Raw genomic sequence first — 22,168 nt, forward strand, 5'->3', positions numbered from 1 at the left:
ATTGTGATCTTACAGTGCTAATGGGAGTTTGGGAAAAATTAATGTTAGGAATGTAGAAAACCCGTGACAAAACAAAGAGGTGATCAACTTCAAGGAAAACAAAAAATTGTACACGAAAGGAAATGTAATCATGTGGCTCAGATGTACACAACTTTTTTTTTAATAGACTATTTTTTAGGGAAGTTTTAGATTCACAACAAAATTGAGCGGAAAGTACAGAGAATTTCCATATGTTCCTTGTCCCCACACATGTATGGTCTCCCCACCTATGACCACCCATACCAGAGTGGTACATTTGTTGCAATTGATGAACCTGCATTCACATGTCATTATCACCCAAAGTCCATAGTTTACATTTGGATTCACTCCGTGTTATACATTCTGTGGATTTTGACAAATGAGTAATGACATGTATACACCATTATAGTATCATACAGAATAGTTTCACTGCCCTAAAAGTCTTCTGTGTTTCCTTTTTACTGTTTCCATAGTTTTGCCTTTTCTAGTATGTCACATAGTTGGAATCACACAGCATGTAGCCTTTAGAGTGACTTCTTTCACTTAGCAATATGTATTTAAGGTTCCTGCATATCTTTTTGTGACTTTATAGCTCATTTCATTTTAGCACTGAATAATAGCGCATTGTCTGTATGTACCAGTTTATTTATCCATTCATCTACTCAAGGATATTTTAGTTGCCTCCAAATTGGGCAATTATGAATAAAGCTAGTATAAATCTTCTTGTGTAGGTTTTTGTGGACATAAATTTTCAACTCATTTGGGTAAATACCAAGGAGCACAATTGCTGGTTCATATGGTAAGAGTATGTCTAGTTCTGTAAGAAACTGCCAAACTGTCTTCCACAGTGGCTGTCACATTTGCATTCCCATCAGCAACGAATCCGAGTTCCCATTGCTTCACACCCTCGCCAGCATTTGGGGTTGTCAGTGTTTGGGATTTATTCTAATAGGTGTGTAGTGGCACAACTTTCTTACATAATCTTAATAATGTAAACCACTGAATAATAATTTATCCCAAAATTATGAAAAATCATATTTGAAGGATGTGAGGAAGGAAGGAAGGTGGCACGGTGGTTTAACAGTGCTGAATCCTCTTTTTTCCAAAATAGGATGTCAAATATTGTCTAAAACTAAGTGCCGAAATGTCAGTATAAGGCTACTATTTATAAATATAGAAGTAAATACCAGACGGTTTAGAAAGGCTTGAAAAGTTGCCTCTGCATTGCAGGACAGGGGGATGAATGGGGTGGGAAGGCAGCAGATAGGGAATGATGGTATGATTTTTTTTTCTCCTAATTTTATAGTCCTATTTGAATTTTTGAAGACTATACATGTATTTTGTTTTATAATTGATTTTTTTAAGTAAATGGATAATCTGTAAAAGATTCCAAGAACAAGATTTGTGTGATTTCTTTCAGGTTTTTAGAAGGCCTGAAAAGAAGCCTTATGAAGGTAGCATCTCAGATTACCTAAAACATTCTGACGAGAACTTGGGGAAGCATGCTGTAGTTCAGGGCACCTGGAGTATAAACCCATGTTCCTCATTTAGCTGCCAGTACTTAACCTTGTACAAGTACTCTCCCTGTCTCTATGCTTTAGTTTCCTCATCAGTAAAATGAGGATAATAACTGTTCCTTGGTTAGATAAATACCATTATTATATTCCTAGTAAAAGCCTAATGTGTATAAGCTAAGTACATCTTGGAGAAATTGAATTGATAGTGTAGAGCCTAAAGATATGGATTAATGTTTCATAGTCCATTACTATGATCATGTACCAGCTTTGTGGTTTTTGTGAGTTCTGACCATCCTTAAGCTTTGTTTCCTCATTAATTATATAAGGTTGTTGTGAAGATCCAATCAAATATAAAAATACCTATGATAAGACATAAACTATAATGCAGCATATAGATGCTAAGCACTTATCTGCCTTCTATATATCAGGCACTGGGATGCACACAGCCCCTGCTTCGAGGAGCTCCGGGGCTCACAGGGAAACCTACATGTACATGTAGATTATAGTACTGGTGGACAGTTCTCTAATGGGCTTCATCAGCTGTGAGAGGAGAGTCTGGAGCACTGATGCCTTACTTGAGAGAGTGACTTGGTGAGGCATTGGATTTCACAGACCTGTCAAGTTAAGAAAAACTCGAGGACTAACATAAGGTTGTCAACTTTTGAATTTGTCAAATCAGAGTATTAAAATGGACAAACAAGAAAAACCACAATTAATTCTGATTGTTTCATTAAATAAAAGGACGTTTAAACACAGGGAAGGTCTTAATTTCAGAACAAAGGCTGAAATTTTCACCGCAGACCAGTGAAAATGACTTTATGGATCAGTGTCTGTCCATATACCAGTGTTTGGTCTACACTAACCAAGAGAAATAAACTTTCCAAGCTGCATCCTGAAGGAAAAATAATAATTTCCCAAGTAATGAAAGTGGACAACGAGAAGAGAAAGCATTTCTGGTAGAGAAAAGAACATATATGTCTAAAGGCATGGCATCACAAAAGGACCTGGTGTGTTCAAGGGACAAGTTCAGTATGGTCCATGGCAGGGGTGGGAGGTATGATGTGTAATATTGCATTTCTAGGCTGCATACTTTGGGTGACATAAATATGTAGAGCAAGTTTCCTGTCTTGAGAGTTCACTGTGTAATTATAGACAGTAGAAAAGTTCACAATACAAGAGTTCATTCTGAAGACAATTCAATGAAAGATAAAGTATGGGGCAAATTGAGTGTCTCTGTCAAGGACGTTGACAGCAGAAGTGATAACAGTGATGATTATAATGATGATAAGAGCAGTGGGTGTTTTAAGCACTTTGTGTATATGAACTTAATTTAATCCTCATAACAACTCTATGAGGTGGATGTTAGTATCATCCCAATTTTACAAATAGAAAAACTGAGGCACAGAAAAGTCAGGTAATGTGCCCAATGTCACACAGCTGTTAAATAGAGAAGCAGGATTTGAACCCTGGCAGTAGGACTCCAAAGTTTATATTCCTAATTACTCCAGTGTACTGCCTCTCATGGAAGTGTAGAAGAGAGGGGAAATAAAAAAGGAAAGATACAAGAGATGCCAAGGTATAACAATTTGAGGATTTGGTGACTGACTGTGTTGAAGGTGTCTCTATTACCGTAAGTGATGGATGTCCCTCTGTCTTTCCTACTGAAGGAGGGGTCAATTTCTTCTGCCAAGACAGTTTAGTCAGTCATAGTGTTGACATTTTTATCATAAGAAACTTTTTTACCTGTTTCTTACATTCCATTCTTGGATTCAATTTTTAAAACATTGTATTAAATGCTTACTCAAGTTCAGTTCTTTGTTGTTCTTGGCTTATTTAAACTGCTGCCATTTCACTCTAGAACCTCTTAAAATCACCAAGCTGGGAAATTTTGCCTAATTCCCTGGCTGTTCTCTGTTACACAGTGGGATATAATAGAAAGTGAATTATTGGAGCCTTAAGAGAAGCAATTAACCAGTTTTTCACTTGCTCAGAGGAATGACTTATGCTGGACAAGTAGTAAAGCATGCTGATTCAATTTAGTTTATTACTTTTATGATTCTCAAGCGGACGTGGGCTGGCATTTTTAGGCATTTGCATGACTGAATTATTGATTAACTTGTAGTATTCTGCATTTAAAAAAAAACAATATATGTGTAGGTAGTTAGGTAAGAGAAAGACAGAGAAGAAAAGAGAGGAAAGAGCAAGTGGTAATCCAAGTGTGGACTTATGCTATGTCAATGAGGATTTTACAGATCTCCTGACTCCCCAGTTCAGTGTTCTTTCTAAAATGTCAGGACTAGAGAGTATGTGTTCTGCATTTAGAAATGGAAGAAGAAAAGAAGAATTAAAAATATGATTTCAGACTGAGAGCCCCTTGAGGGCATAGACCAGGTCTCCACATTTTTGTCTCTAGCATATGAGCTGGAACCAGTAACCTGTCATAAATGTTTGATGAGTTAATGTAGTAAGGGTTGGCTAATTGTTCAATTATTCATTCATTCACTGTCACTATTCAATAAACCTTTATTGGATGACAAGCAATGTGAAGAAAATTATCCCTTCGAAGGCAACGCAAAAAAACTAAAAATACTGACGTCTTGCCTTAATAGACTCATCGTTCAGGAAGGGCCTTAGAGGTCATCTAATCCAATGTCTTAATTATACAGATGAAGAAAACAAGGCCCATGGAAATGAGGCATCTTGTGCTGAGGCCACAGAAGGTGGAACTCAAGGCCAGGCCTCCAACTGTTCTTTCCTCAACAATACACAAGTTTACCTTCCTCAGTAACCGGAAAGGTTTAGTGTTTTTAATAATTAACATTGTTGAGTGTCTTCCCGCCTCTCTGTCTCCAGGTCAGATGAGTGTACACTGTACCCAAATCTTGTCAATTTAAGGCTGCATTCCTACTCCTTCCTGGAGTGTAGTTGAACTCAAAATGCCCTTGCCTAATAAAGAAAGGGGGCAAGAAAGGGAATAAGATCTTGGCGTTTACAGAGGTACCCAGCAGCCAATAGTAGATCCCGCAAAAATGGGTCATGAATATCTGTATATCAAGACTCAGAGTTATTCTGATTAAAATATCTATTAGATTTTATAATTAAATGTTATAAAATATTATTTATAACTTCATATCTCAAAATCTCTGAGGAAAACAATTCCATTTACAGTAGCATCCAAATAATTAAATTCTTAGGAATAACTTTAACCAAGGAGGTGAAAGACTTGTACACTGAAAACTATAAAACATTGCTAAACGAAATTAAAGAAGACATAAATAAGTGGAAAGACATCTTGCATTCATGGATTGGAAGACTTGATATTGTTAAGATGTCAGCATTACCCATAGAAATCTAGAGATTCAATGCAATCTCTCCAAAATTCCAAGGGACATTTTTTGCAAAACTGGAAAAGCCAATCCTTAAATTCATATGAAATTACAAGGGGATCTGAAAAGTCAAAAACAGTCTTGAAAAAGAAGAACAAAGTTGGAGGATTTGCACTTCCGGATTTCAAAACTAACTTCAAAGTTACAGTAATCAAAAAAGTTTGCTGTTAGGACAGACATATATAGACCAATGGAATAGAATTGAGTCCAGGAGGGAACCTATACATCTGATTTTGACAAGGCTGCCAAGAACATTGAATAGGGAGAGAATAGTCTCTTCAACAAATGGTTCTGGGACAACTGGATATCCACATACAAAAGAATGAGGTGGACCCCTACCTCACACCATATACAAAAATTAACTCAAAATGGATCAGGACCTAAATATAAGAGCTAAAAAAATGCAACTCTTAGGAAAGAAAATAGAGATAAACCTTCATGACCTTGGATTTGTAAATGGGTTCTTAGATATGACACCAAAAGCACAGCAACAAAATTTTAAAAATAGATAAATTAGACTTCATCAAAATTAAAAACTTATGTGTATCAAAGGACACTATTAAGAAAGTGGAAAGACAGCTTACAAAATAGGAGAAAATATTTGTAAATCATATATCTGATAGGATATATATTCTGGTTCTTGAGAGAGTATATATATAGAATATTCTGACATATCCTAGCATCTAGAATATATAAGGGACTCTTACAACTCCACAACAAAAAGACAACCCAGTTAAAAAATAGTCAAAGGACTTAAATAGACATTTCTCCAAGATATACAAATGGCAGACAAACACAAGAAAAGATGCTCAACGATTAAAACCACAATGAGATACCACTTCACACCCACTAAGATGGCTATAATTTTTTTTAATGGAAAATAAGTCTTAACAAGTATGTAGAGAAATTGCAACATTTGTGCATTGCTGATGGGAATGCAAAATGTTTGACCTACTGCGGAAAAGGTTTTGACAGTTCCTAAAAAAGTTAAACAGAATGCCATGTGACCCTGCAATTCCACTCCTAGGTATATAGCCCCAAAAATGGAAAACAGATACGTGTGTGTGTTCTTAGCAGTATTATTTACAAAAGCCAAAATGTGGAAATAGCCTACATGTTCGTCACTGGATGAATGGATTAACAAAATGTGGTATGTACTATTCACACAGACACAAAAGGTCATGTGTTGTATGATTCCGTTTATATGAAATATCCAGAATAGATAAGTCCATAGAGACAGAATGTATATTTGTGACTGCCAGGGACTGGAGGCCAGAGGGAACGTGGAGAAACTGGTTAATGGGTAAGGGATTTTAACTTTGCAGTGATGGAAACGTTTTAGAACTAGGTAAAGGTGGTGGTTGCTCAACATTGTGAATGTAGTAAACACCCCTGAATTGTTGACTTTAAAATGCTTAATTATGTTCATGTGAATTTCTCCTCAATAAATTATTTTTTTAAAGAAGGCTCCAAGGGGAAGATGCATTCAGGATAGCCATGTTTTTGGTGTAGTCCAGGCTTTAAACATCAAAACCTTTTGTAATAAAAATCACATACTAAGATGTGGTGGTTTTGTCACCATTGTAATGAAATAATTTATGTAGGTATTTGTTTATTTTTAGCAATAAGTACTTATGTAGCACTTTCTATGTACCAGGCACTATTCTTAGCCCCTTGCATACACTAACTCCTTCGGTTGTCACAATAACCCTGTGAGGTAAGTGCTATGTTAATATCCATGTTTTACAGATAAGGGGAGCAGGGTACATGAAGGTAAGTTACTATGCCAAAGTCACACAGCTGTTAAGTGGTGGAGGCAGATGTGAACCCAGGACACCTTTTTCCACAGCCTGTGCTTTTAACCACTAAAATATATTGCTTCTTAAAATCTTTCTGCATTACACAGTAAACTCCTTAAAGCAGGGGCTTGAATCTATGCCAGGCCCAGAGAAAATCTGATAATTATATGGTGAGTGAATGAATGAACAAACAAAAAAGGAACCGGTTTTGTAGCAATATTGTTATAGATTAAATGTTTGTGTCCCCCTAAAATTCATATGTTGAAACCTAATCCCTAATGTGATGGTACTTGGAGGTGGGGCCTTTGGGAGGTGATTAGGTCATGAGGGCAGAACCCTCATGAATAGGATTAGTGCACTTATAAAAGAGACCCCAGAGAGGTCCCCTGCCCCTTCCTTTCTCTGTGTGAGATTATAGCAAGAAGATGGCCGTCCATGAACTCCGTGAACTGGGAATAGGGGCCTTACCAGACGCCAAAATCTGCTGGTGCCTTGATCTTGGACTTCTCAGTGTCCAGAACTGTGAGAAACAAATTTCCATTGTTTGTAAGCCACCCAGTCCATAGTATTCTGTTATAGGAGCCCAAACAGACTAAGACAAATATTCTGGCAGTTAGAGACTTTTGTGTTTTCTGCTTGGCTCTCACTGGTGTTTCAGAGAGGTGAGATTTAATATAAATAAGACACTGTGCTTGGCACTGCAGGCTACTCTCTGATAAATAAGATGAGTGTAGTTGAGTCTGGGACAAGTGAACTATTATAAAATCAGTACTTATTTAAACTATATGACTTAGGAGAAACCATAAACCAAAACAGATACATAAATCTCACTATTTTACAAGGCATTTCCCCACAATAAAATGGGGATGATGATTTTTAATGATTTTTGTATATGTATTAAAATTGATGACAATATTTAAAGCTAGTTAAGATCTTCATCAAAGGTATTAAACACCTACAGAGTGGTTCATGTTATGATGGCTTTATGGCAAAAGAAAGGCAAACAGGGCTACAAAGTCACTCAAACATTGTAATAATACACTAACTCACGCTGGGAGCAAAGACATCAAAAACCCACCATGTGATTGTGTTTGGATGCTACATGAGCAAATCTGTCAGCTTTCTCAAAGCCTTCTCCTTCATTGTACCATTTCACCATCTAAGCTGACCATTCCAGCCAACATTATGTTCTTTCAGATCTGTTAGCAGTTTAAATTTGACTGTGTCATTTTTCAGACGTTAAACAAGCAGTCTGCTGTATGTTTCCATACACAGTTCCTTCCAGAAGATAGAACTTGTCTGAAAGAACAATGCAGACAGGCCCTGTCCCTTAGTATCTTGATTGCCAGCTTGATTTGTTATTGGCCATCTGGGGAGAAAGATGTGATATCCAAATAAAATGTGCGTGGAGTACTTTTCAGGATACAGCTAAACAAAGAACAACCATGGAGGAAAAATGGAAGACTTGGCAGCTGCGTTTAGTCTAAATGGGGCTTTTATTAAAGGACTTCTATCTATGACCATTTATTGAGCATCCCCTTTGAACCAGGTGCTATACTAAATAGATCATTGGGATTCTCCCACCATTCTCTCCCCATGCTAGCAACCCTTTGGCAGAGCTGTCTTTCTTTCAGTTCCTAGAATGTACCAGAGTCCTTCTGCCTTCAGAGTCTTCAAACGCTCTGTTCCCTCCACCTGAATGATTACTCCCATCCTGTGTCACCAGGCCACTTTCCAATTATCCTCAACTTAAATGTCTCTTTATCAGAGAAGACTTTCCGTGATAGCCTGTGCTGTTAGATTCCCCTATTACCTCTTTCATAACACCTTGGACTTTTCCTTCCAAGCGTTTAGCAAAATTATAAAGAACTATTTGTGATATAATTTGTTCATATTCTCTACTAGGTGTAAGCTTCAAAAAGGCCAGGATAGAGTCACTCCGGCTCACCACTTCCAAGCCACTCGATGAGTGCCTGGCACATAGTAGAAACTCAGTAATTATTTGCTGAACAGTAAAATGAGTAAACTAATGAAGACAGACCATGCCCTCTATGTACTTACAGTTTGGCACTGTTTAGTTTGTATAGTAGATCTATGCTATTTTGAGAATTCTTATTTTTAAATTAAGCTGTAGATGCTAAAAAATAAAATGACCTAGTAATTGGCCTTGGAGAAGGGGGCTGGTTAGTGGTGAGGTGGGTGGTGGGGAGATGAGTTAAGTTCCATTGAGTTCTACCAGAACATGCAGCTACCAGAATGTAAAGCTCCTTCATAGATTGGTTTCACAAAAGTGAGACTAAACCCCCTTCCCATGTATTCCTCACAAAGCCTCAGAGAAAGTTTGGAGTCTGTAGTTGCTAAATGGACTTCACGATTAGTCTTTATTTAAAAAAAAAAAATAAACCAGTAGTTTTTTCTTTGATTTCTCTGTTTATTGTAGGTTTTATACTGCCCACATTTTCCCTCAATGAATAATCCAATAAGTAGTGATCCAGGTCTGGATGCAAAGGGAGAGTAGGTGTATAGAAAGAGGAGATGACGCAGAGGGGATTTGAGCCTTTTAAAGTGAAATCTGATTTGCATGTCAGCCAAGTTCCCATAATATTCAGATTGGACTTTTGTAATAGTCTCTGCCTTGTTCTGTCTTCCATAAAAACTTATGGATTTTTGGTTACCAGGGATTTGCTGTCTGTCCCTTGTTAGTTGGAAACTCAGGTTTTGTTTCAGGTACATTTCAAACTTTGTATTGACATTGTACCCTGTACCATCCACACAAGCCCTATAAGCTAAAGTTTCCATGATTTCTCCTTATAGGATTCAGAATTCTCTTTATAGGATTCAGCATTTTATTTCAGGGTCATCTTAGTCTACAGAATTCTCTTCCTCTTTTAATGTAAAATTTTAGTTTATCAATGTTGGCATTGGTGTGGAAATTATCTTTTTCTACCTCAGGGGAGTTTGAAATGATATGTCAAATATATATCTGGAATTAGTTTATTTATTTTTCCAAATGTTTTCTATTTTGAGAGTTTATTTTCTCAATTACTTTATTTTCTAAATGTCAGTGACAGTCAAAGAACACCTGAACACTAAGATGTGTAAATCTAGTGCATTTTTAATTGACTAGAACATTAGGACACTTAGAAACCATTACACTGCTGATGAGTGTTTAAGTTTTTAGTTAAATGATTCATTTTCCTTTTCAAGAGTAGGACGTTAGGATCTAATTAGGAAACTGCTATGACTTAGGTGCATATAAACCTAAAATGATTTGCCTTTATAAATGTAGTTAGAGTTTAACGTAGAATGTTTTTTGAGGGATGATTGGTTGAATTTTTCTTACTACTCATATTCACATACACACACACAAATTTTTTCCACTAGATTCTAAAATTAGAAATTTTACTCATAAAAATTAAACATATATGAACATTTTTATGAAGAAGAAAATAAAACCTATGCTTAAGCTAACCATTGAAAGTTATTTTACTTTTTAGTATATTTCCTTCTAGTCTTTTTGCCATTCATACATTTTATTTATTGATTTTCTACAATTGAGATAGAGTTTTGTATATATATTATTTTCATCTAACTTCTCGTCTTGAGTCTTTCCCATATCATTAAGCCATCTTCATAAATGCAATTTCTTGTGACTCTTTACAGGAAATTCAAGTTGTTTATTTTTCAGAAGTTATAAACACCTATTCACATAGACTTTTGTCAAAGCTTCTAATTTTTTTTACTTTAGAATAGATTCATAAGGTGAAATTACTGAGTAAAATGACATGTACATTTTTAAGGCTTTTGATACATATAGTAAAATTGCTTTTCGGAATGCTAATACCAGTTTAATTCCTACTTGCTACATATGACAAGGCTTAATATCTTTGCCATGAAAGAGGTCAACAAATAAATAGGAAAAAATGTTCTAATAGTAAAATAAGTTAAGAAATGAACAGAAAATTTACTAAAATGAAAATTTATTTATATAAATATATATGAATGATATCAAATCTCACAAATACACATTATAATAATCAAAATACTATTTTAATTATAATAAACTATTTTTTATTTGAAAGTATTCTAAGGTAATATCTTAACATTAGAGGAAGCTGGATGAAGGGTATATGGGAACTCTGTAGTATTTTTGTAACTTTTCTATGAGTCTAAAATCATTTCTAAATAAAAAGTTAAAAAATTAATTTACTCATATAAAGGGTCTAGGTGCTCATTTAATAATGTTATTATTTTTATTGATGTCATATAAATGAGCCAGTGTATCCCAGAAATCTTCATGGGAGCATACCTAAACAGTTCTCTTGAGTCACAATCTAGTATTGGAAAACTAAAGTATTTCAGTGAATGCTCTCCATTTTTTGCACAAGTCTCTGAACCTGCTCCATATGTTCTAAATTTATTTCATTTAATCTTTTCTATAGTCCAAGAAAGTAAGCATTAAAATTATCATGCTCATTTTGCAGATGAGAAAACCAAGGCTGTAAGGTTAAGTAACTCATCTAAACTCATACTCTCAAATGTTTTACTTTAATTGGTTCCATTCATAAGATATGTCCATTTGGCAGAAATGGCTTATATTCTGGGAATGAATATTTCTCTTTATTTCCAGCTGGATATGATGTTCCCCTTCCAACAGATGAACCTACAGACATTATTCCACGAAGCTGCCAACTAACGACAGATGTTCCACAAGTCACACAGCTGCTAAACATGACTAAACTCCGCCAAACAGAAATCAAATTTGGAGGTCATCCTCTACGTTCAGCAGAGTCAGGTATGCACTCAGGCACCTAAATTATAAAAATAGTTATTTGTAAGGCCAAAGAAAGGAAAACAAAACAGCAACCTTGCAATGGTGCTTTATAGCTGGAGGTTAAATGTTAAGTCACTTTAACGTCTGCTCATGTCAGCAATAAATCATTATTTTAAATTTCTCTTTAGCAACTAAAATATTTTCTGGATTTTTACATGATAAATCAAAACATCTTTGATTATTTTTCTTCTTTTCCTATATGCTTCCAAGCCCTGCCAATTATACCTCCTAAACATCTCTCAAATCTGTCTTCTCCTCTATCCTATTGCTACTTCCATTGTTCAGCTCCCCACCATCACTCATCTTAGCCCCCCAGTGAATCTCCACATTGCTGTCAGAATTATCTTTCTGATAATACAATAGAAATGTGATCATGTCACTCTTTGACTTTTAGTGCCTTTCCCACTATCTTGAAAGACAAAATGAAAAAACCCTTGGGAACGCAAACAAAGCACACCTCCCCTATCGCAAACCTGCTCCACAGTTTCATCCCCAGACAGCTTTCTCTTTCCTCTGTGTGATTTTCTGACCGCTCTGTGGACTTTCGCATATTCATATTTTGGGATTATTGTTTTGTTCACCTAAAATGGCTTCCTTGCCTTTCTGCCTGGAAAAACTCCCAGTTCATCTTTCTAGATCCAGCTCAAAGGCCACCTCTTCTATGCAGCGTTTCCTAATTCTAAGAAGCGTTGCTCTCCTCTTTCTATGACTTTTTCCCCCTCTTTTTTTTTGATACTTTTTAATGTACCTGCATTCCCCAGTGAAGTGTGACTTCCTCCAAAAAGGGCACTGTACCTCATTCTTTTGCATCCCTAGCATCTAACAGTACCACATATACCAGGCCAAGGGCTGCAGATTCAAATTACTACAGAGGCCACTCAGACAACAAATGAGTAAAGTAGCTTGGATGCCTGGAAATTTGAGACACAGAAACATTTTTGATTTCACCAGTGAGTCTTATTAGAAGTGGAGGATACAGTTAGGGGAGAGGAATGAGATAGTGCTTCAGAGAAATTGCTCTCTACTGTTAAAACAGTAACATTAACAACTATGCAAATAATATAATAAATGGCAATTAACACTCAGCCCCTGTGAGGGAGCTGTAGGAAGTGGTGAGGATTGCAGAAGACTAGAAGCTCCTTCTCAGTCTAGAAGGGGTAACTGCAGTTTAGTTCTAGCCAGTGTTACCTTGCAAGAAAGCAAGCCCAGTCTCAGCAGATCTTCCATTTTTTCAAGAGAAGATGGATATCCCAATGTTTATGATAAATCTCCCAATTTTAAAATACTGTCTGAAGTCTGAAATTGTTTGAGAATACTCTCTATGGGCCAAATAAAGCATGCCAGGGCTGCCAGTTTTCTACCTCTGTAATAGACAGCCATAGTTATTGACCAAATGAATGAATAGTACTTACAAATGAAGAAACCTAATATTATTTAGATGTGTGGTTCTCAACCTCTGGTATGTTAGAATCACCTGGGACATTTTAAAAATAACTGACATTAAAAAAAATTTTTTTTTAATGGCTTTGCTTCACTTCTGATTTAATTGGCCTGGGATGGACTTTTTTTTTAACCCCTCCAGCAATTCTAATGAGCGGCCAACGTTGAGAACCACTGAATGACGTATCCCCACAAAGGTCAGGTGGTTCAGATGATACTCATAAATACTGAAGTAATTCAGAGGAAGAGGAAATGCAGGGCACTGATGGAGGAAGGAGTAGATCTTGAAAGTATTCAATAAATACTTGTATAAGTATTTATAATAAATATAAGCTTTATGGAAGATGGTGCAGAAGCCTGAGCAAAGACAAGGACCCATGTAATGCATGGATGAGTTTACTGAGGGTTTAATAAGAGGAATGGCCTGAGTAGGCAGAATGGCTGTGTTGGAATGATATGGGAAGAGTATGCCTCATGTTCCTCAAGTAGAGGAAAGATAACTGCTTTTTTAAGAAGTTGTATTTGACATCAGGATTCAAGATGAATTTTTAAGTCAAGTGAGACTAGAGATTAAAGATTCTAACTCAGATGTCTGCAGCAGTTTAGGCATAAAATGACAAGTGGCTGTGAAAGTGGAAAGTGATGACCCTGAGAGAAACTGCAGGGGAAAACTGGCAGGACTTGTTGATTCTCAGATAACACATGGGGAAGAAAGAGTGGTCAGAGTTGGAGAGAGGTCAAAGTAGAAACAGGAGAAAGGAGATAACCATGATGAAATGAAGGAGTTGCAAAAGTGGACTCAGTTTTACTCTCTACATTTGTCTTCTCTTCATTTATTCTGGGTGTATTTTCTACGTATCAATCCCCATGACATGTCCTAAATTGTATATTCCTAGAGAATTAGGATCTATTTTGTAATTTTTTCAGTATAAACCTTGGCAGAGGGCTATGTGTAAATAGTCACTACATTTTTAAACCCTTTATTATGAAATTTTCAAATTTAGAGAACAGTAGAGAGAATGTAGATTGAGCCCCCATCTCCCGTCATCTGCTTCCACAATTGTCAACTTTAGGAAGGACTTTTTGATAGCAATGAGGGAACAAATGGAAATTTGTGTATTTATTATATACACTATCATTAGACAGAGAGAGAGAGAATATATACAATCTATGTTCATTAAAGAACTTTTAGAAAATACGTAAAAGGATGAAAAAGATCTCACTACCCAGCCACCGTAAACACCTCAGGTCACAATTCAGTCTTAATGGAAGATTTGCCACAGAATGAAATGATTAAGAGTGTTTTCAATAACCAAAGACTGTATCTGTATCTAATAGGCTATGATAGATTTCAGTAAAAGAAATGACTAAGCTGTAAAGCCTATCAGATAACTCTTTGCAATTATAAATGCTCTTTTTTCTCCTATCTCTCTGGCTTAATGTTTTAAGAATTAATTATGTCTGTGAGTGAAAATGCAAGTCTATACCTAGATATTTTAAGTGTCTTCTTGTATTTAAAGTTCAAGGACACTTATAATGCCTGAGATTAAAGAGGAATTTGAATAAATATTAATTGCATTATTAATTCAATACTATAATTAAGCAGAAACTTTTTCATAGGCCATATTTGATCCCAAGTTATATAAGAGGATATTAGTATATATTTTGCAGATTCCATAAGTGGAGTGTCAATACATAATAGTCAACTTGAGTCATATATACAGAAAATTAATAATCACCATCTAATAGTGTGTTTCTTCTTCCCTGTGAAATCCAGTTATATTTATATTCATTTGTAACCACAGTATTTATGATTGTTCCTCTTAAGTAAATCTCATTGCACATGTGTGGGAGCAAAGATTGCATGAAATACATTGAATTTTGTGTTTCTCTTTCTACAAATACTTTTCAGTTGCTAATTTTGACATTTGTGGGCTTTGAAACTTACTACGAATGACTATAATGCTAATTATTGTTCTTTGTGTAAGACACTTTATTTGAAAGGCGTAGCTAATGAGTAGTGGCCTAGGACAGACTTTTTTTTTTTTTTTTTTAAAGATTTTTTTATTTTTTCCATTTTCTCCCCAAAGCCCCCCGGTACATAGTTGTGTATTCTTCGTTGTGGGTTCTTCTAGTTGTGGCATGTGGGACGCTGCCTCAGCGTGGTCTGATGAGCAGTGCCATGTCCGCGCCCAGGATTTGAACCAACGAAACACTGGGCCGCCTGCAGCGGAGCGCGCGAACTTAACCACTCGGCCACGGGGCCAGCCCCCCAGGACAGACTTTTTAATCATGGAAAAGCCAGGAGATATTTCCTCATTTGAACTATTTCTTTCTGTGTCTTTCTAAAAAGTGGACTCCCCATGATGAGACTTGAATTGCGTGAGAAAATGACTGTGCGCTTTTGTAGTTGGCTGTACAGTACTCATGTAAATTGTGATATTTTGTTATAAATGTACATATTGAGAGATCTCAGTGAAGCTGCTGCAGAAAGAAGTAGCTGCTTCCTATGGATGCTTTCTAGTGTGTTCACCTATGTGAAAAAGGAAACCTTGAAACTTCTGATTGTTTCAGAGTGCATTTTATTGAATATCATGTAACATGATCAACAGCATTTAATGAAATTAATAAAATAATTGTGTTTCCCAAGAGCCAGTGTTCCCACACATTCAGTCTGTTCACTTTTGTGCACTGTTCACTTTGTGAATTCCCAGTGAACATTAGCTAATGACTGTTGGTCTGCAGAGAACTGTAGGATCTGATGATCTTATTTTCATTAATGGGACCTCAGTTTAATTGAACCGGAGAATCAGGTCTGGTTATTGAGGTTGAGCATTCAGCTACTAATGACAAGATGCAGTGGTCCACTCAGCACAAATCTAAACGAGTGATTTACTTAAAAATTAGGAAGCAGTTTCCCCAAGTGTTCTGCTGTCCCCAGCAACAGTCTTAGTGGATTTTTACTCCTTTTTAAATAAGAAGAAACTGACATCCCTGTCTCCTGGCACAGTTGCAAACAGGTAAATTAATGCATCTAGCAAAATCCTGAAATAATCATCCTACTGTAATTGGCATTGGTGAGATCCTTACTAGAATTTCTCCTTTGGGTTACACATTACAAAGGCAAAATCCAAACCAAGCAAGAAAATCTACCATAAAGTAGAACCTAAAAGAAAAAGGAGTTAGATTCTGATTTCAGGAAAAAACAGGACACTCTTTAATTTCTTCTTTTCCAGACTCAGACTTTTGATAAGCCTTGCCTTAAGATTGCTTGTTAAAGAGATACCACAGCTGGGGACCAGCCCAGTGGCGTAGTGGTTAAGTTTTCATGCTGCGCTTCAGCAGCCCAGGGTTCATGGGTTCGTATCCCAGGCACAGACTTACACACCACTCATTAGGCCTTGCTGTGGCGGCATCCCATGCACAAAATAGTGGAAGATTGGCACAGATGTTAGCTCAGGGCCACTCTTCCTCAAGCAAAACGAGGAAGATTGGCTACAGATGTTAGCTCAAGGCCAATCTTCCTCGCCAGAAAAAAAAAAGAGAGAGAGATGCCATAATTTCTGGTTCCAGTGTCTGATAATAATTCAAAGTAAACTCAGCTATCTCTCCTACATTTGGATTATGTATCTTCTTTCCCCATCTTTAGTAAAAATTGACACAACATCACATTCCTTCCTTAAGAATTTTTTTAAATGTGAAAGGAATTTGATATGGATATTGATCAGTATCTCTGAAATGTGTTACAGCAAAGATGGCAGAAATCCTTTATAAAGTGAGTTTTAATTTTTCTGTGATATTTCTGCCAAATATTGAAAAAAGTTTAAGATATAAAACATAATTTTAAATATGAAAAATGTTTAATCAGTTAGATAATTATGCTTTTTTTCCAGGATCGACTCATTCCAACCTTTGCTTTTCCAAGCCTTGATTATAATAACAAAAACCTAGAGACAAACTACTTGTGCATAATAGGGAATTGATGACATATCCACACAATCAGATCCTGGGTCTGCAGCTGTACGGATCACCTGATCTGCCTCTGATGGTCTAGAAAGGTCTCAAAGCTATGTCAGTCAAGTGAAAAATGGATGCTTAGAATACTGTTTCCATATGAGCTCCTTGATGTAAATAAAAAAAGGTAGTTACCTAGGGATGCTGATGTATGCATACTTTTTTTTTTAAGGAAACACAAGAAACTTAATAATTACCTTTAGGAACAGGGACTAGTAGAGACAGGGACAGGAAGATAAGACTTTTACTTTGCCTATCATATCTTCCTCTATTAGAGAATTTTAGTCTTCTAAATATATTCATGATTTATTATGTCAACAGATGTGTTATCTTAGAGCAGTTATGAGATGTTTCTAGTTTCTTCTGTATACCTTTCTGTCTTTGGGAAAAATCAAAGAATTGCTATAAAATTAAAATATATTTCTCTCTTTAATGTCAATATTTGAATTTAAAATATATAATGGGAAGAAAATCTAAAATTATTGGCAAAATAAAATTTTTAAGTGTATAGGTAAATATTAAACTTGTTGGTTTATGGTATAATAGGGAAATACATATATGATAATCTATAATATATCAGTCTGAATTATGCCCACATACGTTTTCACTAGTGGTGAACATGGGGCTATAATCATCAGTGATCTCCAGTAACCCTCAAGACACGCTCTCTGTAACCTCACTCTGTTTTTGTTTTCATCACAGCGCTTATCATTTCCTGATATTTTCTTGTTGACTTAAATGTTTGCTTATTGCTGTCTCCCACACTGGAATGTGAGCTTCAAAACTGCAGGGGTCCTGTTTATTGTTGTATGCCTAGAAGCCAGCTTAACATTTATCAGGAACTCAGTAAATATTTGTTGATTAAGTGATTGAATGAGTGAATGAAATACTAGCTAAATAGTTTGAGCAGGTAAGTATATGAAGCAACAAATCATCATCATCATCATGATAACTAACATTTAGAGAGTTTTTACTGTATTCTAAGCACTAAACCCTTACATAGTGTATTAGGATTCTCCAGAGAAGAACATATATATGTATACACACACACATACCCCTATGCAGTATATATATAAATATGTATATATAGGTTTATATAAGTATATATGGAGAGAGAGAGAGACTTATTATAAGGAATTGGCTCTTGCAATTATGGAGACTGAGAAGTCCCAGGATCTGCAGTCAGCAAGCTGGAGAGCCAGGAGGACCAATGATAGAGTTCTTGTCCAAATCCAAAGGGCTGAGAATCAGGAGAGCTGATGGTAAAAGTTCAAGTCTGAGGGCAGCGGAAGACCAGTGTCCCAGGACAAGGAGTCAAGCAGGGAGAGCTCAAATTCTCCCTTCCTCCACCTTTTTGTTCTGTTCAGACCCTCACTGGGTTGGATGATGCCCACCTACATTGGGAAGGGTGATCTGCTTTACTCAGTCTACCAATTCAAATGTTAATAATAATGTTTAATCTGGGCACCCTGTGGCCCAGGCAAGTTGATGGATAAAATTAACCATCACACATAGTTTATCCCATTTAATCCTCTCACACACATTTTTATGCAAAAACCATCATAATCACCATTTTGTAGATGAGGAAACTGAAGCTCACAGAGATAAAGTAATTAGTGAGTAGTAGAGCTGGGATGTGACCAGGCAGTCTGGTTTCAGAGATGCATTCTTTTTTTTTTTTTTTTTACTTTTTATTGAGTTAATGATAGGTTACAATCTTGTGAAATTTCAGTTGTACATTATTGTTTGTCAGTCGTGTTGTAGGTTCACCCCTTTACCCTTTGTGCCCACCCCCCACTCCATCTTTCCCCTGGTAGCCACTAATCTGTTCTCTTTGTCTACATTTTTAAATTCCTCATATGAGTGGAGTCATACAGAGATTGTCCTTCTCTATCTGGCTTATTTCACTTAACATAATTCCCTCAAGGTCCATCCATGTTGTTGCAAATGGGACGATTTTGTTCTTTTTTACGGGTGAGTAGTATTCCATTGTGTGTGTGTGTGTGTGTGTGTGTGTGTGTGTGTGTATATATATATATATATATATACCACATCTTCTTTATCCATTCATCTGTTGATGGGTACTTAGGTTGCTTCCACATCTTGGCTGTTGTAAATAATGCTGCAATGATAATGCAATAATGCAAATAATAATGCAATTGGGGTGCATAGGACTTTTGGAATTGCTGACTTCAAGCTCTTTGGGTAGATACCCAGTAGTGGGATAGCTGGGTCGTATGGTAGTTCTATTTTTAATTTTTTGAGGAAGCTCCATACCCTTTTCCATAGTGGCTGCAGCAGTTTGCATTCCCACCAGCAGTGTATAAGGGCTCCTTTTTCTCCACAACCTCTCCAACATTTGTTACTATTAGTTTTAGATATTTTTCTCATTCTAATGGGTGTAAGGTGATATCTTAGTGTAGTTTTGATTTGCATTTCCCTGATGATCAGCAATGATGAACATCTTTTCATGTGCCTATTGGCCATCCGTGTATATTCTTTGGAGAAATGTCTGTTCATGTGTCCTGCCCATTTTTTGATCGGGTTGTTTGATTTTTTTGTTGTTGAGTTGTGTGAGTTCTTTATATATTATGGATATTAAGCCTTTGGGGTTTTTTTTTATTGTATTTTATGTGTTTTTTTTGTGGAAGATCAGCCCTGAGCTAACATCTGCTGCCAATCCTCCTCTTTTTGCTGAGGAAGACTGACCCTGAGCTAACATCTGTGTCCATCTCCCTGTACTTTATATGTGGGACACCTACCACAGCATGGCTTGCCAAGCAGTGTCATGTCCGAACCCAGGATCCGAACCAGTGAACCCCAGGCCACCAAAGGGGAACGTGCACACTTAACCACTGCGCCACGGGGCCGGCCCCTTGGAGATGCATTCTTAAGTACTGACTCCCATTAGGCAGTTTCTCACTACTAGTTTTAAGGATTATCTTCTGGAAAGCTTTCTCATGTTACAGGAAACTGTCCTATTTCCAGGCCCAAATGATGGAAATTATCTACAAGGCCTGTATTATAATTATATATAAGCTGTACTCTTTATTCAAAATGGAAAGTTTTCTTGAGATAAAATTGTTTCCCTAAAAAGGTTTCTTTATTCATTAATAGTAAAGAATAAAAACTAGGCTAATTACAAATTTTAATAAATTAAGAACTTGTGAAGAAAAGTAATATCTTGTGCTTTATTACTTTTTATCTTGTTATCATATCCTAACTTTACACAGAGATGGTATTTTTACATTGTCTGAGGTTCTGCTTGAGTTCAGAGGAAAAAGAGAGATTCTAATTTTAGTTTTTAATACTAGCTTATTGCCTTTCGAAAACGTCTTAAACTTTTTGTTAATGAGATAAGGCTAAGAACTGGCTTTAATTATTTGCAAAAGTTGAAGACCGATTTTAATCACCTAGGGCCTTTCCTTCTTTAGACATTTACCTAGCCACTTGTCTTTTCATCATGCTTCCAGGGTTTACAGACTGACAGTCCTCCAACTGGTGTAAAAAATGTTTTTAATTAAGATACTTTGCACAAGACATGCATTCTTAAATTAGCCACAGTTCCCCCTACATACTACATGTATCTGTCACATATGTGTTACTTGCCTGGCATTGAAACCACTTCAGTTTGTCCCTTCCTCCCCCACTTTATTCCCTCTGAAAAAGGATATTACAGTATTACGTTTTATACTTGATTCCTCATAAACCCCATTATTCTTCATCAAATACATTAATTACCGTGTTCATGAAGTTCTGATACTTATCTATATAATCATTAATAGACCCACTTTTCAGTTAACAAAACAAAAGTTTTTAGTTAGATGGCTTCACAAAACTGCACAGAAAATAAAGAGTGGCTGTGGGAAGAATCCCCTGGGTGGCTTCCTGGCCCACCAAGGACAGCATTATGCATGGGGAAAAGAAGGCACAAAGAGGCCTTGGGACACTTGGGTTCTGCCCCTGCCTACTTTGTGTGGATAGATCTCTAAATATCATGAGCCTCAGTTTATTCATCTGTGAAGATGAAATAATATCACACAAAGTGATTGGACACTGCATAGAGATCATACGTGCATCATCGTTATCCATCATCCTTTAGATCTCAAGTTGAATGTCATTTCCCAGACCCCAAAGACTAGATACCAGCCCCATTAAACACACTTATAACCCTTTGAACTTTTCCTTCATAGCTCTTATCACAATTGTAATCATGTAGTTATTTATTGAATTATTTACTTTAATATCTCTCTACCCCATGAGACTGTGAGCTCCTTGAAGGAAGTGATGTGTCCACCTCCTTCCCTGTCTTACTTGGTGTCTAGAGTGGTGGCTGCTCAGACTAGGTGCCCAGTCACTACTGAAAGAATGAGTGAATGAGGGGACAAATGATTGCGAATGGACTTTGTAAAGCGTTAAATGCTATTCCAGATGAAAGATACTAATAACATATTAACTAAGCATTTACTCCCTACTAAGCACAATACTTAGCATGTTACATGCATTGTTTCATAGAATCTAACAAAAATGCCACAACTGAAGCACTATGATTATCTCAATCTTATGAAGGAAAAGTGAGGCTTAGAAAGGTTAAGTACCTTGTCTAAAATAATATTGCTCTACTAGATCAGCCTTTTTTGTATTTTTGGCATTCTTTATACAATGCACCTATAATAAAATAAAAATTAACCCAATTCAAAGTCTGGATTCTGGTAGCAGGTTTAATTCTGATTTGATTGTTAGCTAATAGATGTAAGTCTTGAGCATGACCCTCAATGATTAGAGTTGAAAATTCAGCAGGTTTTTCTGGTTAAGCTTTGAAAACCCGCAAACTTAAATAACTACAATAATTAGAACATTGTATCTTGAGACAAAAATGAATGTTTATTTTTCTAAAAGACAGTTAAAAGTAGACCCTCAGGTTTTATAATTTAACTACAAAGGCATGTACCCCTCAGTAAAATAGCAAAATAATTAATGGTAACATCTCTGACCTACACCAAGTTCATTTTCCTCAAACTCAAGAAAACGAAATGCCTAGAGGATGACTTTAATCTAACCTTGATTTTTCACCTTATGTTATGCACATTGATATCAGCTCTTAAAAGAGTTCCATTTAGAATTCAAAAGGCATGCATTTCTGCTTGTAGTTTTCTTTTA

General features: G+C 36.3%; 1 protein-coding gene across 8 annotated transcripts in view; it reads left to right on the forward strand.

The window, feature by feature from the left end:
* Positions 1–22,168, forward strand: part of CFAP20DC (CFAP20 domain containing) — a 227,470-nt gene that overhangs the window by 111,848 nt on the left and 93,454 nt on the right. For all 8 annotated transcript variants that reach the window (XM_014868752.3, XM_070492613.1, XM_044754526.2 and 5 more), the window contains one exon: positions 11,351–11,515. In XM_014868752.3, the coding sequence (XP_014724238.3) occupies positions 11,351–11,515 (165 nt within the window). The remainder of the gene's footprint in view (positions 1–11,350; positions 11,516–22,168) is intronic.

This window comes from Equus asinus, chromosome 21 (genome assembly GCF_041296235.1).
Source record: "Equus asinus isolate D_3611 breed Donkey chromosome 21, EquAss-T2T_v2, whole genome shotgun sequence".
NCBI lineage: Eukaryota > Metazoa > Chordata > Mammalia > Perissodactyla > Equidae > Equus > Equus asinus.